General features: G+C 37.7%; 1 protein-coding gene across 1 annotated transcript; it reads left to right on the forward strand.

Annotated features, from left to right (window-relative positions):
• The first annotated feature begins 8924 nt into the window (after positions 1-8924).
• Positions 8925-10154, forward strand: LOC136279227 (uncharacterized). The gene is made up of 3 exons (XM_066162823.1): positions 8925-9249; positions 9388-9774; positions 9883-10154. The coding sequence occupies exons 1-3, from the start codon at positions 8925-8927 to the stop codon at positions 10152-10154; spliced, it is 984 nt and encodes a 327-aa protein (XP_066018920.1).
• The last annotated feature ends 7969 nt before the right edge of the window (positions 10155-18123 follow it).

The raw sequence follows: 18123 nt of genomic DNA on the forward strand, positions 1-18123 counted from the left end.
CTTAAAAGATAACCTTGAAAAAAATTAATTTCTCAAAGTTGTTTGATACCAACTTACAACCTTTTTTATAAGCTTTCTTTTTTATCGAGGGCGAGAAAGGATCTGTTGGACAGAAAGGATCACAAAGACAAAAGGGACAGAAAGGAATGCCAGGAACATGTGATGACCTGGTACAGAACGATCCAACACACAGAAGATCATCACTTATAAGTGTAACAGTCCTCGTGAACCTCTAAAGTAATGACATATTATAACAAGTAATTTGCTACTTTTTCTTTTATTATTATATTTTTGCAGTTATTGTATAATTTTCTTTGACACACATAAGCATGAAACGATAATGATAAGGAGTTTTTTAAAGATATTTTGCAGAGCGCCTCATCATCCTCCGGCAAAAGAGAGTGTTGTAAAGTTGGTGAGAATAATTTTTCGCTTGTTTTTGTAGCTACTGCCTCCTACAGGAGGCGAAGCCACATCAATACATTAATACTAATCCAAGATACTGAGTAAACACTGAAACGACAGACCTCTGTGTGGTTGATTCCAGTCCGTCTGGAGGAATCTACTTGGTTGATTGCAAAGACGCATCACAAAGATTATAAAGAATGGATCTCTTCCATGAGGACTCTAAACGATCGTAACAAGCAAAGGAAAGCTAATGTTTTCTGAATTAGACGCAAGGAAGGTTGTGAAGTTGATTGTGGTGTGGCGAATTACATCATGGGATCAGGAATTGATTCAGCTAAAGACAGTTGTGAGAAAACAGCTTCCTTTGTTCAACCAACTGGCATCTGTGGGAAGGAGAGACGATATTTCTGACAGACACTGGTGCAGAATGCAAGCTTGCAAGCTGTTGCAAAAATTTTGCGAGCACAAGCAAGTGAGCACCGGAGTATTTTTTTGCAAAGGCCAAATTTTGCAAGACCATTCGATACCCCTTAAGGTATCAGCGCGTGAAGTTGTCCTCGGACTGCTACTCAAAATGGGGGCCTCTCCCTGCTGGTGTGCAGCAGGGCATAAAACTGGGCCCCTGGCTTTTCATCTTAATGATAAATGACCTGAGAGTTAGTGATTTACTTCCATGGAAGTATGTGAACAATACCACCATAGCTGAAATGGTGGCTAAGGGAGGCCGAAGTAACATCCAGAGTGCTGTCAACTGTCGAAAAAAAGCTGACGTTGCGAGTGTTAGCCCTTCGTCAGGCTAACGCTCGAAACGTCAGCTTTTTTGCTCTTTACGGTGGTTAATATACGTTTTCAACCCAGTCGTTAACACTAAATTACCTGCTATACTCTCCCACCGACGCAGCACCGCAGTTTCTTTAGAAACTTACCCTTTTAAGCATGTATATGAGTCGATAAGAAAAGAAAATGAGTCTTTGCATTCTTAAGTGCTCCCTTAGAGGGCTGGTGTAAGTCATCAGGACATTAAACATTTCTAGTGTTCAGTTATAACATCAGTATTAGAATACCGTACACCTATTTTACACCATAGCCTCCCTGAATACCTTAGCAAAGTACCTGGCGTGTATCCAGAAAAGAGCCATGTCAATAATCGCGCCTTGTCAGTTGCGTAAAAACAATCCCTCAATAGCTATGGACTCTGTACTCAAAGTCAGCAAGGAACTACATCTTGTGTTGGCCAAAAAGGACCATGATCTTCCTTGCAATGATGAGTGTTCAAAAGTATTCAAGCTGAGAAAGATAGAGGATCTGACCCATTATAGTTACCCCTAATGCTGCTACTTATGAGGTTGCCCGTGAGGGTTCTTTAAGTTTTAATTCAAATAATTTCGAAAGTCTTCACCTCCCTCTGCTTGAAAAGTGTAACATCTGATTTTGTTTCATTTAACCACCTCGATCTAGATAAAAGTTTCAACGTTTTAAACTGTTTCGTTGAAAATAAAGTCAACAACGTGATTGATTCACCCAGAAATGAGTTGACATTCTCTCCATGTACAGGTTAGAAGTAGTTTCCTTGGTAATTTGGATAAGTTTAAGTTAATGACTGCCAATTTTTTTCTGTGATGGTAGTATTTCATTGGCATTCCTAGTAATCATTTAATTCCTAATTATCCTAAATATAAGCATAACAATGGCGGCGGAAAATGCCATTATCTACTTAAACACACTTTATTACATTGAATGGCAATCAAAAGCAGTGAATTAACACCTAATCATAAGCCCTCCCACAGGAACATAGTTCACATAAAGGACCGCAGGTGTTTATTCCCATCAAGTTAAATTGTAATTTTTTTTTATTTTCAAAAGGGAAGTGGCATTCGAGATCATACATACAGACCCCTGGATTCTGTTTCTTTTGTCTTTTGGTCTTATATTTTCCTTATTTCTTAATTAAAATAATTGAGAAAGCAATAGCCATTTCAAATTTCACAAGAAAATTAGGCCAATCAGAAATCACAAAAATACCCTTTGCCACCCAGTAAGAACAGTGGAGAGATTTTAGTAGTTCCTTGTTCGTGTATTTGGTCCTAATTTTCTTAAAATTGTTACATGTGGTTCATTGCAAATCAGTACGCTTTGAATGAGTGTGGCTGTAATTAAAAATATTAATATTATTATTAAGCACTAACAGATGATAACAGGCACCCAAGCAACCAATGTAATCAGAAAAGAAGTATGGTCATTACTTAATGACCTATGCTCATGTCACCAAGAGTAACATCTATATACCTATTCAATTTACATTGTTAATGTTTCACAAAGATTCCATGAGATATTCCAAATGTTTTAGCTTTAATGTTTATTACACTTAAAGTGTATTTCAATTGTTCAATTTAACATACATACTTGTAGTATTGCAAAACCATGACGAATCAGAGAAAGCTTGATTTGCATGTACCATCTTATCTTAACTACGGTTTCAAGATGTCCCTTTACTGCTTGTCCTTTTTTAGCGTCACTGGCATTACCTGTTGTGTACAATTCTTGAGATTTTTTTGCATTTAAATTTGTAAACACTGAGGTGAGCGCCAATTGAGAGGTTTAGCTAAGTGTTTCCTATCTTAAAAAAATCAAACAGCTAGAAATCGGTAACTTTAGTTCGTAAGCCAGTTTTTTCTATTACTATTCTTGTAATGTATTAGTTAACACCTATTATTTTTCTTTAATTCTTACTCTTACTTTATTATATATATTTGTGTAACTATTTCCTTAAATGATTTATTTTTTAAACAGTCTAAAACGATTTGATGATCAATAGAGAATATACTTATAATTAAACGCAACCATACTTCACTTTTATAAATAAATTTTGTTTTGTCACTGCTACACGACAGGAGTAGAGAGTATATAAATTTCCATCAACTTATTTATCCTTTACAGGCAAAACCATAACTAAAACTTTTAAGTTTCTCACCATGTCAATAAACTTTGGGGAGAGCAGAAAATGTTTTTTCATGCACTCACAGGCACTTAAGAAATTGGTGGTTGGTTATTGTGCAAATATGATATTTTGACGATAGTTTGATCACACAAGTATTGTGATGGCCTGTATATTTCATTGCTTCAATCAAGATTCTCCAGTCAAAAACTGGACAGTAGCATAGGACAAAATACATTATTCTATGATGATGTATTACTGCCATATCTATAACAGATATTCGCAAGCTCCTAACTAATAACTAAGGCACTACAGCTAGGAAATATAAAAATAGGAGGAACAGCGATTCTACGTCGAAAGATACCATGATCTTGTTGTCTACGATCATCTCATTGCTGAAGGTGGGTACGAAGTGGGCTGAATTGGTCACTGTGTACTCTAACGTTCCTGTTAAACGAGACAAGATGTTGGAATGCCCACGATCAAGAAACACAACAGGAGAGCCATGCGACAGTGGACAACCAGGGGAGCAAATCACTGAGTGAACAGCAAGGATCGAAATGCACCAATCAGAGCTGTTGAAAAACAACTAATCACAACAGAGCATCGTGCTTTATAAGATCAAGCATGACCAGTCGACGTCATCGCCTGAAGAAGACTAGCAGTATGCGGTCGAAACATCGCAATCTACATCACACGTGGGTACATCATGAGACAAACCTGTTATGGTCTAGACTTAGAGAAGATTACGGAATGCGTAAAAGTGAACAATAATTCCCACGTTCGGCTGTAGGTAACCTGTTGGCCAACTGTCGGCCGACTTGATACTGACACATTACCAACACATTACCGACAGCCGGCCAACAGTGTTAACCAGACTGTACCAGTTTTTGAATTTACCTACTTCCTAACTTGTATTTTTACACTAATGGGCTTGTTTGATTGTCAGCAAAAGGGGAGTTTTTCGATTGCCCTATAACCCATTGCGAAACCATAGTTTACAATACTTCATCTATGTCTGATTAAGCTTTTTTTCTTGTAACAGGTTGCGATCGTCATCCTTTTTGGCATATTGTGACAATTAAAATATTAAAGTATACCCTTTTTGGCGTTTTATTAGACTTCATTCTATTTATATATAAAAGACATCAACATGTTGGTCATTGACTTTTATTTTATTTGGTGGCTCTTAGATACTGACACATTACCAACACATTACCGACAGCCGGCCAACAGTGTTAACCAGACTGTACCAGTTTTTGAATTTACCTACTTCCTAACTTGTATTTTTACACTAATGGGCTTGTTTGATTGTCAGCAAAAGGGGAGTTTTTCAATTGCCCTATAACCCATTGCGAAACCATAGTTTACAATACTTCATCTATGTCTGATTAAGCTTTTTTTCTTGTAACAGGTTGCGATCGTCATCCTTTTTGGCATATTGTGACAATCAAAATATTAAAGTATACCCTTTTTGGCGTTTTATTAGACTTCATTCTATTTTATATATAAAAGACATCAACATGTTGGTCATTGACTTTTATTTTATTTGGTGGCTCTTAGAGGAGCCATTGGGAGGAGCCTAAACTAAATGAACTTAGTTAGGTGGAACTAAGAAACGCATCCACGGAAGTACTTTCGCTTGTTGTCAAACATTGACTCGTGTTTTCACTCAGCCACCCAGCGTGAGGTTACCGTTTAATTAAGATTTTCATGGAGCAGATATTTCGGATTTTGTTTGCTGCAGTGGCGACAAAAGAAAGTGCAATTGCCAATCTTGGCCTCCTCTGCAAAAGAAATGGACCATTCAGAAATCCCACAACATACCATCGCAGAGCGACGAGCCAGAGCCACACTACGGGAAGCTGTATTCTAAGCTTGTCCAACGCCATGAAAGAGTTGGAAAGGCTTTCCAGGCACTCCAAACAGCATGAGGAACTGGGAGCAGATCTCAAAGAAAAAAAATCGAGAGTTGAACAACGATGCCCAGGAACTAGTTGACCTTGTCGAAACTAAGGAGAAAGTCATTGAAGAGCTCAAAAACTCCCTGGTTGAGGCAAGAAACTGCGTTTCAGCCATGGAGGAGGAAATCCGTAGCAAACGAGCAAATAAGGCTGAAGCAGTAGATGAGGAATGTGGGGAGCAGACAACCCATTGGGTCAGCACTCACAACCTTGACAACATCCATGAACAGTACACCAAAGTACTTGGCATCCTTAACGAAGAGCAATGTCAATGTCAATCGAGCGGCAAGCGTCTAAATGTCAATCGAGCGATTACAGTTTGACCATTTTAAACTACTTCAACCAGTAAAGATGCATTGTGCTATTTGTGAAGTTGAAATGTTTTTGCTAGTACCACTACTTAATCATATGAACCAATCCATCTAGTTTGATTATCTTAACTAGTTAAACCAATTAAACCTGAGCAAAACGGCACAAATTGCAAAATCTATCTTAATTGGTGGAAGTGGTTCACATAGTCAAACTAGCTTAAATGGTTTAACTAAAAAGATGTAACTATGATATGCACTTTGTCCGGTTCAACTGTTTTCAACTGAACAAAGTACATGACTAGCCTAATCCATTCAACTGCACAATTTGAACAATTTAGCTCAAATACGGTCCAACAGTCGAACGAAGGTCAACTGAGAAAAATTATACAATCTATCTTTACTGGTTGAAGTTCTTTAAATGGTCAAATTAACGTCAAGCAATAAACGGCACAAACTGCAGAATCTAGCTGAATTGCTTGAAGAAGTTAAAATGCTCAAACTAGTTTGACTGTTAAAACCAATTAAACTAATTAAGCTCTACAACCCAGTAAGCCTCTTTGACTATTTCACTATCTGAACTAAGGTAAGTTGTCCAGTTAAACCATTTAAGCTAGGCGTGCATTTTGTCCAGTTAAATATTTTCAGCTACTTTGATTATAGTGACGACTTAAACCATTCGATATATATTGTGCAATTTCTGCAGTTTCACTGCTTTCGTCAGTTTGATTATTTAACCAGGTGAACCAACTAAGTTTGATTGAAGAGTTTGTCTAGTAGAACCTATTAAGTAGTTTATGCATTTTGGCCTTTTGAACAATTTTAGGTAGCTTAATCATTCGAGTAATTTTAACCAGTGAAAAGAGATTTGGATAGTTCGACTAACTGCTTAAATAGTAAAACCAGCGTAGTTAAATACACAAGTAGTTTAAATGGTCAAACCGGTTTAAGGAGCTTAACCGGACAAAATGCATAACTAGGTTATGCATTTTGTCCGGTTTCAAACAGTGAAATAGTCAAACTATGGAAAACAGTATAGCTGCAAAATTTACACAATAGGTTAGACTGATTCAAATAGTCACTCAAGCTTAAATTGTTCAAGTAGACAAAGTGCATAGTTATGCATTTTCTCCCCTTGAACAATACAAGCTAGTTTGCGCATGTGAACTAGTTCAACCAGTTAGGATAGATTGTGCAATTTGCGTAGGTTAGCTCTTTTTGAAAGTTTTACTACGTGATGAAATAGTTAAACCAGCAAAGATAGCTAAGTACACAGACTTAACAATTCTATCTGCGTTGGTTGCAGTAGTTCAAATGATCAAACTAGCATAAAAGGTTCAACTGGACAAAATGCATAACCAGGTTAAATAGTTCAAACAGTAAAATAGTCAAACTATCACAAACAGTGTAACAGTACAGTCTACGGAATCTATGTCAACAGGTTAGACTAGTTCAAATGGTCAATCCAGCTGAAATTATTCGAGTGGACAAAATTCAGAGCTAGCTGAAATGGTTAAACTAGACAAAACACATAAGTAGCTTAAATGGCTAGCTGAAATTATTCGAGTAGACAAAATTCAGAGCTAGCTGAAATGGTTAAACTAGACAAAACACATAAGTAGCTTAAATGGCTCAACCGGCTTAATTTCAATTGAACTGTGCAAATTGTACAATCTATATTGTTGGTGGAAGTAGTTCACATGGTCAAACTATCTTTAACTGGAGAAAATGCATAAATAGCTCGATAGCATCATCTGTACAAACTGTACAATCTAGCTTCAATGCTTCAACTGTCAAGTAGCTATGATGGTCAAACTTAGCTTTGAGTTAAGGTTTTATCGGACAAAAAGCATAACCAGCTTAAACAGCTTTAGTGGCTAAATAGTCAAACAAGCATGGAGACAGTTAAACTGAAAAAAATTGCAAACGGCAGAAACAGTAAAATGACACAAAATGCAGAAAGTAACTGAGTTGGTTCAATCGGCTCACATAGACAAAATTCACCAACAAGCTAAATTGGTTCAAATGGTTTAAGTGACCAAACAGGCAAAAACAGTGAAAGGAAAAAAACTGGACAAACTAGCTGAATTGATTTGTTTGCTACTGAATTACGCTCTTTTTAGCTGTGTCGCATCCAACAATTTTTTTGCCTGTTTGCAGCTAACCACGCTGATTTTAGCTTTATTTCCCTAAATATAACATTTTAATGATTTATGTGGCCAAATTACGCTTTTCTCAGCTTTTTCGCACCGAAAACATGTATTAGGTTTTTGTCTATTCTTGCTAAATTACGCTTTTGACAGCGTTATCGCACAGAAAAGATTTTTTCCCTGGTTTGCTCTGAATCAAGCAGTTTTTAGCTTTATCTCAACAAGAGCTTGGAGCCTCATCTCGTGGAACACAGCGTCTTTGCCTTTTTGTAGCCAAAGTTTCGTGATTCTAGCTATATCTATCTCACTCGCGTTTTGAGTGAGATAAAGTTGAAGTTAGCTTGATTAGCTGCAAACGGGCAGATAAGCTTTTCCCAGTGTAAAAAAGCTCAAAGCAGCGTAGTTTAGCCACAAAAAAGCAAAACCGTTGTTAACATTGAGATAAATGTAAAAACAGCCTAATTGGCTGGCAAGATACCACAACCTCTTTTCAGTGCACTTAAGCTAAAACAGCGTAGCGCAAGAGCAAAGAAGCAAAAATACACGTTTTCAGTTCTAGAAAGCTAAAAACCGCTTGATTTAGCTGCGAAAAAGGAAAAACTGTTGTTTGGCTAACATTAGGGTGATTAGCTGAAAACAGGCAGAAAACTTTTTTTGGCTGTGATAAAGCTAAAAAGAACTCAATTCAGCGGCAAACAAGTGGAAAAATGCTTTTGGTGAGATAAATGTGAAAAAGAAGTAATTTGGTCGCATGGGAGCTTAAGACTCAATCTTTAGTAGGATCGAACTGTAAACAGCCAGAAGGGAAGATCGCGTGACGCATGCAGGGAACCGCGGGGAACACACGATCGTGACACCCACGCGTGTGTGTTACGTGGATGGTTTCGACCCTGTAACCCAGAACCTGTACGAATTTCTCGGCTGTGTACGGCATGGCTGTCCTTACTGCCATCTTAACCACACATTTGTTCCTAAAGGGCAGCTAGACCATTCCATGGAAGAACTGTATGACGTGACCTGTGCCAAAACCACTTTGTTACACTCGATGGGTTTCACCGAAATTTCAATTTTCCCACAATTTCCATTGTGGGAAACACGACCTGCGATTGATACAGTTTGATACAGTTTCTTCACACCTTTGAAATTGTAGAACCCCTAGATGCGTCACACATTTTACGGTGGAAGGACCGGCACTACATGTTTGTACTACAAGACCAATGAAGCCCAAGGAGAAAAAGTACATTACATCGATGTCACTTCTGAACATCCGTGGGTGAACAAATACAGAACTTATCTCGTGGGACATCCACAGATTTTAACAAGTCCTCAGACTACTGATCTATCAGATTATTATGGCATCACCAGAGTGGATATTGTACCACCAGAAGAATTGTTCAATCCTGTCTTACCCTATCGAAGTGGAGGAAAATTGACTTTTCCATTATGCTGTACCTGTGTGGAACAACAACAAGCAAAACCGATGCGTGACCGCTGATGGACCTGTACTCACACCCATCAAGAGCGCCTCATCCACAGTAAGTGGTGTACACCTGAAATCAGTAGAACCATGTAAAAAGGGTACCGAATTGTGAAAATTCATGAAATCTGGCATTTTCCCAAAGAGCAGCGTGTCGAAGGATTGTTTGCCGGGTATATGGATACATGGCTGAAAATGAAACAAGAATCAAGCAGGCGGCCATCTCATGGAAGCACCCAAGAAGAATTGCAGAATTACATTAACCACTATGAAGTGCATGGAGGTGTCCAAATGGAACCAGGAAAAATTGTGAAGAATGCAGCCAAACATTCATTAGCCAAACTCATGTTGAACTCATTCTGGGGTAAATTTGGAGAATCGCTCAATAAACATGCGGTGGAATCAGTCACAGCGCCTCACGAATTGTTTGAATATTTAAATAATTCAATGGTGGTCATTCATGCGATTCGCATCTTTTCAGAAGATGTCTTTGAAGTGGTGTTTAGCTACGTGGACAAAGACGCTTCGAAAGGTAAGTAAACCAATATTTTCATCGCCGCCTTTACGACCACTCAAGCCCACTTGAAATTACACTGTTATCTAGATCCCTTAAGAGATCAAGTCCTCTACTATGACACAGATTCTGTCATCTTCTCATGTAAACTCGGCCAAACCACGATCGCATTAGGCGATTATCGTGGTGATATGACCAGTGAATTGAACGAGGATGATTACATAACTAAGTTTGTATCGGGCAGTGCCAAAAATTACGGATATCTCACCAAACAAGGCAAGTCTTGCTGTAAAGTACGTCGATTTACTCTGAATTATCGTGGAAGTTGGTACCTGAATTACGAAGTTATGAGACAAAATGTCTTGGAGGAAATCACAGATCCTTTGGATGAAGAGTGAAGAACCATACCCGTGCCTTGCGTTTGAGTAAATTTTCCACAATTTCTTCTGTCATGGCACTTTCTTCAGACTCTACATCTGCCAAATCGGCCGTGAGTACACTTGGAATATCTCTTAATCGTTTCGTCAATTGTCTACGTTCTTGGAACATTTCTCTAGTCTGTGCATCCGGCACCTTTGGATTGTTTACAATAATATGCTCTTTGGCAGCAACACGACCTGCTTTGTTTAGTAAGGCACTGTCCGTAATTTGTCCTTTGTAATATTGAATGAGTTGTTGAAATTCTTCGGGCTTCACCATGAGGTATTCTTCAGCCATCTACGACGTCGCATGGTTCTTGATAATATTTTTCCAATGATGCTTGGTACGCCTTTCTCCAGTACTCGATTTTGTGTTTACTCTCACACAGCTGGCTTTGGCAAATAATAAATCCTATTTAAGCTAGATACATACGTGGACGACATAATATACTGGTGTATAATGATTTTTTTCAGTTTACCTCTCCTTCTTCTCCTTCAGTATACCTCTCCTTCTTGTGTGTACTGTGTGTTCCGTGTGTACTGAAAGTTATACTTTCGTAACACAAAGTGTAAGGTTAATTGTACAAGTAATTTAAAATACCTAGAAAGAAGCTCTGAACTGGACACATTTGGTATGATATAATCTTTTATACCCAAAGAAGTTATTCATGACAATGTGTTTGGCAAATTGCATTGTATGACGTCGAATATAAGGTGGTATAATGAGGCAGTATACACTAAGCATATGGAACGATATACTGATATATAACACTTTAGATGGTTAAGGATATACTTGATATACTTGTCCTTATCCTTGCGTGTAATTAAAATTATACTTGACCATACACAACGTGAAAGGATTGTTGTACAAGTAATTTCACAAATTTAGAAAGAAGCTCTCACCAGGATATATTTGGTATGATATAAGATCTTAAAACCCATAGACATTACTTTGGGCAGTATATATTTCAAACTGGCCATAATCTCCACCATTGACTGTTTTTTCTTCTGTGTATGTGTTGGTTACACATTCCAGTAACTCATGCAAATTATGGCTGTCTGGTCACTTGGTTCATTCTGTCCACTTCATTCATTTCAGCCATTTGGATTATCTTTGTTGGTTAGGTCATTGGTTTATTTAGATCATCTAGGTACTTTGTATCGGCTGGGCTATTTGTGCTATCCATGCTGGTTGGAATATTTGAGCCAAAGAGGTCATTTGTTTCTTCAAATAGGTCATTTGGACTACTGGATGCTAATTTACATCACTTGACTCCCTTTTACCTGTTTGATCATTTGTGCCAAATGGCTCCATTATGTTGATCGGATCATTTGCTCCAGTTTATCTCTTAAGCAGATGTATCATTTACGTTTGCCAGAGTTTGAGGTATTTTAGAAGTGGCTATAATGGAACTATTTGATAATATCCACAATTGTATGGCTATTGATAGTTAGGTATTTTAATGATTGCCTCATTTGTCTGATCACATGTACCAGAAGACAAAAAATGAGTAAATACCGTGCAATAACCAAAAAAATGTATTATTGTCTTTAATACCTTGACATGCGTCTAACAATAAGCAACCAATGACAATAAGTTAATACAAGTTGTTGGGCTATGACCAAAGCATACATAAGGTAATTTTAGGACGAGAAAGTCAAATGTATTCATACTTCTTTCATTAAACAACCTCAATGGACCCCTTAAATTTAAGGACCTGTAATCTGAAAATGTGCAATTAGACATTGGACGATAGAAGGGGTATCCTACACTCGCTGACTTGTCAGACCTACAAAGTGAAAACTTAAGATTTCAACCCTTTGAGCCCAATAGTCTACACATACTTATAATTGGCTAATATTTTGAAGAGAAGGTCGAAGCTAATCACTCCTTGGGCTTAAATTATACTGAAATAGTCAATCATCGAGGAGCAAGGTCTTATCCTAGATGTATGTGCAAAGTTTAAGACCAGGGTATCAAATGAAAAGTTCCCAAAAAATAGAAAGGAATATATTTAAACATGCAATTTAACATCAAGTGGAACAGCTACAATGACTTTCTCGTTACCACAAATGCTTTCAATCCTTGACACTGGCATGAATGCTCCGACACATTCAACTTTGAATGATGGCAAACATACTTGAATGGGCAAACCACAATAAAACCCTGAGTGTGGGTGGACTTTATGCCAATGAACACAAGCCAACAGGTATGGAAAGTCTATAGTTTCACCACTTAGGGATCAAATGATAACAGTATGCTGAAAGAAATACTGTATGATTCCTGTGTATAAAGAAGGAAACATTTTATTCTACATTCTAAATAAGATTGTTCTTACTCGTTACACTCCGAAAAAAGTTCATAGAAAATGATTACTTAAAGCCCTCACCACGATTACTTGGCACTGCATTTTTTTTTCCTATCATGCCATTTTTTTCCAGCTATGCAAGTTTCAATTGCCTTTATCACATATCAACAAAAAGCTAATATATAGACTGAATCCCAATAAGGCAGAGCCCAGTGGCCTTTGCAGACTTTTTTCGCGCCATTTCGAAACAAACTACCCACTCTTATAATGCAACACAGAAGGCTACTTGATAATTGATAAGATGCAAATTGATATTTTGCAACTGGGCAACAAGTAATGGTCAGCAAACGGAGGTACCATGCTCAGCAAACAGGCTTTCCTTTGCATTTGCTTTGGTAAAATAAGACTTTTCTATTTCTGCTTGTGTGGGTGCTGGCACTTCTGGTTGTGTGGTGGGACTTTCGGTAAAGACTTCCAAATAGTTCTCTGGAACCTGAAGTCCCTCATTACGATTCTCTATCATTTCATATAACTAATAATAAGAAGCATATCTGTTGTATCCGTGAATACTACTTTCATATTGAAAATGGTTTCGGAAGGGATCCACTTAGGCAGGCCTTTGTGTAATGGATGCAAAAAATTTTCATCAAATTTGTTTATCAATAGTACAACTATATCCATCTCTTAAATCTGCAAAGGGCATATACATGACTGACAGTGTATGGTACACAGCATCTACTTCTCTTTGTTCACTTTTACAAAGTTAGACATAGTTTGATGCTACTCTGGTTTGCAGATTTAATGATTTAATGATTTAACAATTCATAGACCCAATGTTTCGACACTCCTGTCTAGTGCCTTCATCAGGGGCGATCTAAACGCTACAACAAGAGGTCCTTTTATATGATCACTAATTAGCGGCCTTTTTTCTGACGAGGTGTAAATAGACGTCAGGAAGCAAACCGCCATCGTCAAGATTTAAAGGAGCGTGGGCAGAGTTAATATGCCAAGCCTCCAAACAAAGGTGCTGGTGGTAACGCCGATTAGTGGTGATAATTTTAGAATTATCCCACCCAATTGAATGGTTGGCTAGGCATGTATGCTCTGATAAAGCTGAATTTTCCTTTTTGCGAAGAAAAACCGCTTTTTGGTGCTCTTTTAACCGTGTACCAAACTGACGTTTGGTCTGTCCTATGTGTTCGTTGTCACAGTCATTGCAAAGAATAGAATAAATGGCGTCGGTTCGTTGTTCTTTCGTGACAGGATCCTTAGGTTTGGCGAAAATATGCCCCAAAGTCTGAAAAGGTTTTTGAGCAACTTTCACGTTGTGGCTATTCAAAATTCTCTTGATGGGTTCCGTAACACCCTGTATGTAAGGAATAACAGCAAAACCAGTCGCTTGGTTCCCTTTCATCAAGAGCGTTACTATTTGTAACTGGTTTTTGGCAGTTACGGAGAAAAGTTTTTGTATAGCCATTTGCCTTCAGGACATTGGGAACATATTTCCTCTCATCAACCTTCGAATGGAGTGAAGATGGTAGACAGTCAGCCCTCCTAAGCAAAGTTTTGGCTACAGACTTTTTATGGCAAATAGGGTGGTGAGAATCGAAAGCGAGGTATTTGTCGGTGTGGGTAGGTTTATGGTAAACACTTGTCTCTAAATTACCCCGAACCCCTCTGGACACATTTAAATCAAGAAAGCGCAAATGTCTATCCTTTTCGCGCTCAAGGGTGAATTGGATCGACGGCTCTACAGAATTCAAATGCGACAAGAGGTGCTCCGCTTCATTTCCGGATACCGCAGAAATAACATCATCGACATATCGTTTCCAGAAAAAGGGTTTAACCAGTGAAGTGGCTAGGGCCCTTTGTTCCACGTCTTCCATTACCATGTTAGCGATGACAGCAGAAACGGGCGAACCCATCGCTGTACCAAAAACTTGTTGATAGTAGGTGTCGTTATATGTAAATTGCGTGGTTTTGAGGCAAAAAGACAGCAGATGAATAATATCCTCCACAGGCAAAGAAGTTCTTTGTCCCAGGGAAGCATCTTCTCTGAGTCTTTCCTCCGCAACCTTAACGGCAAGATCAACTGGGATTTTGGTGAAGAGCGAAACAACGTTGAAAGATACTAATTCATCACAAGCGTTAAGAGTTTTATCTCTTATGAAATCCGCAGGAATTTTTGACAGTGTAATCAGTATTCCCAACAATGCTTCCTAACACCTATTTACACCTCGTCAGAAAAAAGGCCGCTAATTAGTGATCATATAAAAGGACCTCTTGTCGCAGCGTTTAGATCACCCCTGATGAAGGCACTAGACAGGAGTGTCGAAACGTTGGGTCTATGAATTGTAACTTTTTCAGTTACATTCATTAAATCTGCAAACCAGCATCAAACTGTCTGATTGTCCACCTGGTTGCTGTGTGAACTTTAATATATTTTACAAAGTTATTTTTCATTTAATTATTTCAATTTTGTTAATTTTTTAATTAACTAACTTTTGTGGATAGCTGCCTAAATTACGTATGAAGAAAATTTTTGTTTCCTTTTCTTGACTGGTAATTGTATTTATAGTTTGAAATTGTTGGTCGCAGTTCCTAGTGGCTCAGTGACCATCTCTTTATTCATGATGTGTAATACTTAATACACTCATACATTACAAATTTCTCAACGTGCTGAACAGAGTACAAAGTTGTGATGATAATAATTTACTCCTTGGTGCCAACTTCGAAGAAGATTATCCACTCATGAAATCTTACTCAAATCACCTGAGGGAAGAAATGGAACAGATTGAAGAGAAGACATTGACCACTGAGATAGGAGGACAGGTTGTGTTCAAATTTGAACTGATACCATCTGACATGAAATGGATGTCATCCCACTTGTGAGAACTAAACAATTGTGCAACCTACTTTCTACCTTTTGCCAACGTTAATCAAACACACAAGAGAGCCATGGTTTTATTGGTGGCCCTAGAGCCACATGGTAACCATAGCAGTACACCAAGAGACTGGCCATGGCAGATAAAGTGGAAAACTCAAAGGAAGGACTTAAAGATCCCATAGGCAAACAAAGTAGTAATATTACAAATTTATTGCTCAAAACAAGTTGAGACAAGAATTTGTTCCTCTGTCGGGGAATTATGTTGATTTACTCAAGGTAGAGCCTCTACATAGCACAAACGATGCTTGGTAGAACTGATTTTCAGCTGCACTCTCTGTTGTAATGCAGTACACAAACCAGAGTCACCTCAAGGCAGAAACAACAGTCTCTGATCTTCCAGGCAGTTCCCCTCTGCTAGCAGTTTTGAAGTGCCTGAAAGACAAGGTCAAGTATGAGAGATTACACAAGGCCTTTCTTCAGTGGTTCACCGAGGGGCAAAAGAAAAGTATTACATTCTCATATGGATTTACAAGGCTTGAATCAAAGTACTTTTGTTGGCATTTTGCCTCTTTGATATAGGAACTTGTGAAGATCAACTCTTTCAAAGGCGTCAGTTGTGAAACTTCACACTGGCATTTGTTGTCGTCAAATTCAGAGACGCAGTTTCTATTTACTCAACCGTCGAGGTGCACATTGAACAAGTGGAAAAGCTAAAGATCTGATACACCTTTGCATCTGTTTGTTCAGTGCTGCAAGATTCTGCTCACATTCCAGTGTCCTTAAATGAAATTTAATGATGAGATCTTCACCACCTAACTGTGCGCCATCAGAGGAGGAAACTTCAGATGTACCCTCCTTCACTGCAGTTAAAGTCTACCTTCAATAAGAATTTTGCCATACATACTGTGCAGCTTTTCCTTTTACCACAGGAATTAGATGGGCCGAATGTAAGTAGGGCAGGGAAGAAACTTAACTCAGATCCAGTTAAATAAAAAAGATCGAACCGATTATATTCAAATTCTTCCATTGATGTTGACACAACAGGAACTGCTGTGGATTGCTCTAAAACTATTGACAGTTATCTCTGTAACAGAAGGATGGCTGAACAGGCATGCACTAATAGTATCTAATAAAACTCTGTTTGTGTTGTTTCAAAACTTTAATAGCTAACTTCTCATTGACTTTGATTTTCTATTGTCGAATAAACAATGTTATAATGTGAATAAAACATTTGGGTTGTTGCCAGACTTGAAATTTGTGAGTGTGCTTTGAAAGACCTTCAAATTATTGACAGATGCTTCCATAAAATGATAATGAACCATAATCTGTTGAAGCAGTTTTGGTTTTCAGATGAATTTTCATCTTTGTCATGGCTAATTCCTATAACTTGACATACTCTGCATACAATCAAATCATCATGAGTGATTTGAACTGAAACTGTTTACATTCCCATACATACCCACTGATCAGAGCACTGGATCAGAGGTTAACTTGAGTGTTTCCTAATTTAAAAAGCTCAAACCGCTTGAAATTGGTAATCTCAATTCTCAAGCCATTTTTTTAAATACTCTTGTAATGTAGTAGTTACTGATAATTTTTCTTTAATTCTTATTTTTACTTTCTTATATCTTTAGAATACCTTTTACCCTAACTGATTTATTTTTTAACACAATCTAAAATGATTTGATGATCGATAAAGAATATCCTTTTGATCAAACGCAACCTTATTTCACTTTTATAATTAACCTTTGTTTTGTCAGTGCTACACAACAAGTATAAGAAGTGCTACACAACAAGTACAGAGTCCACAGATCTCCTCAGGTGAAACACTTGTGGAAACTGAATAAGCAAAAGCAAAGGTAAAACTTTTAAGTTTCTCACTATGTTAATGAGCTTTGGGGAAAGCAGAAAATCTTTTTCCATGCACTCACAGACACTTGAGAAATTGGTAGTTGGTTATTGTGCAAATATCATAGTATCCTAACAGCAGTCTGATCACACAAGCATTGTGATGCCCTGTATATTTTATTACTTTAATCAAGATTCTCCTGTCAATTGCAAAGCCAAGAGCAAACTTCAGTAAAGTCCAATTTTGGAAACCAGTCAGAACAAACGGTCCACAGTTGAACAAAAATTGGATGGTGGCATAGAACAAAAGTACATTATTCTATGATGATGCACTACTGCACATTTCAAATAACCCCTTATAGTTGAAAATACTTTGCTTGATTGGAAAGCATTACATCAGCTTTGAATAGTGATGAGGATCTTCACAATTTTATGAGGGTGATTCCATTAATATACTAATACAATCATGCATAGTCATGGTCTCCATAAATCAAAAAATGGGCAAGGAAGAGATATCTTCAAAATCACAATGTAAGGAAAATTTAACAAAAGAGTTGTCATCAAGTGTTATGGTCCAAACTAAGAGAAGATTAATGAATGAACAAAGGCATTTTTATCATCGTTTTACATTTGTAACTGTTTATAAAACGCTGGACTCCAATTTGAAAGCATTTTGTGCGAGCAATGTGTACTTCTTTGACAGCTCCTATCAGAAAAACTTTAAATTTCATTTATGGTTTTTGGTCCAAAATTCAATAAATCTATAAGTGCCAAAGGATGCTTCCTAGGCACTGAATATACCCCTCATGGGAGGTGGCAATTTTTCCAGGCAGTCATGATGCATAGAAACATAGCTTCAATGACCTCAAATCCTCTGAAGTCAAATTTTCCAAGCTTCTTTTAG

Source organism: Pocillopora verrucosa, chromosome 2 (assembly GCF_036669915.1).
Source record: "Pocillopora verrucosa isolate sample1 chromosome 2, ASM3666991v2, whole genome shotgun sequence".
NCBI classification, from domain to species: Eukaryota; Metazoa; Cnidaria; class Anthozoa; order Scleractinia; family Pocilloporidae; genus Pocillopora; species Pocillopora verrucosa.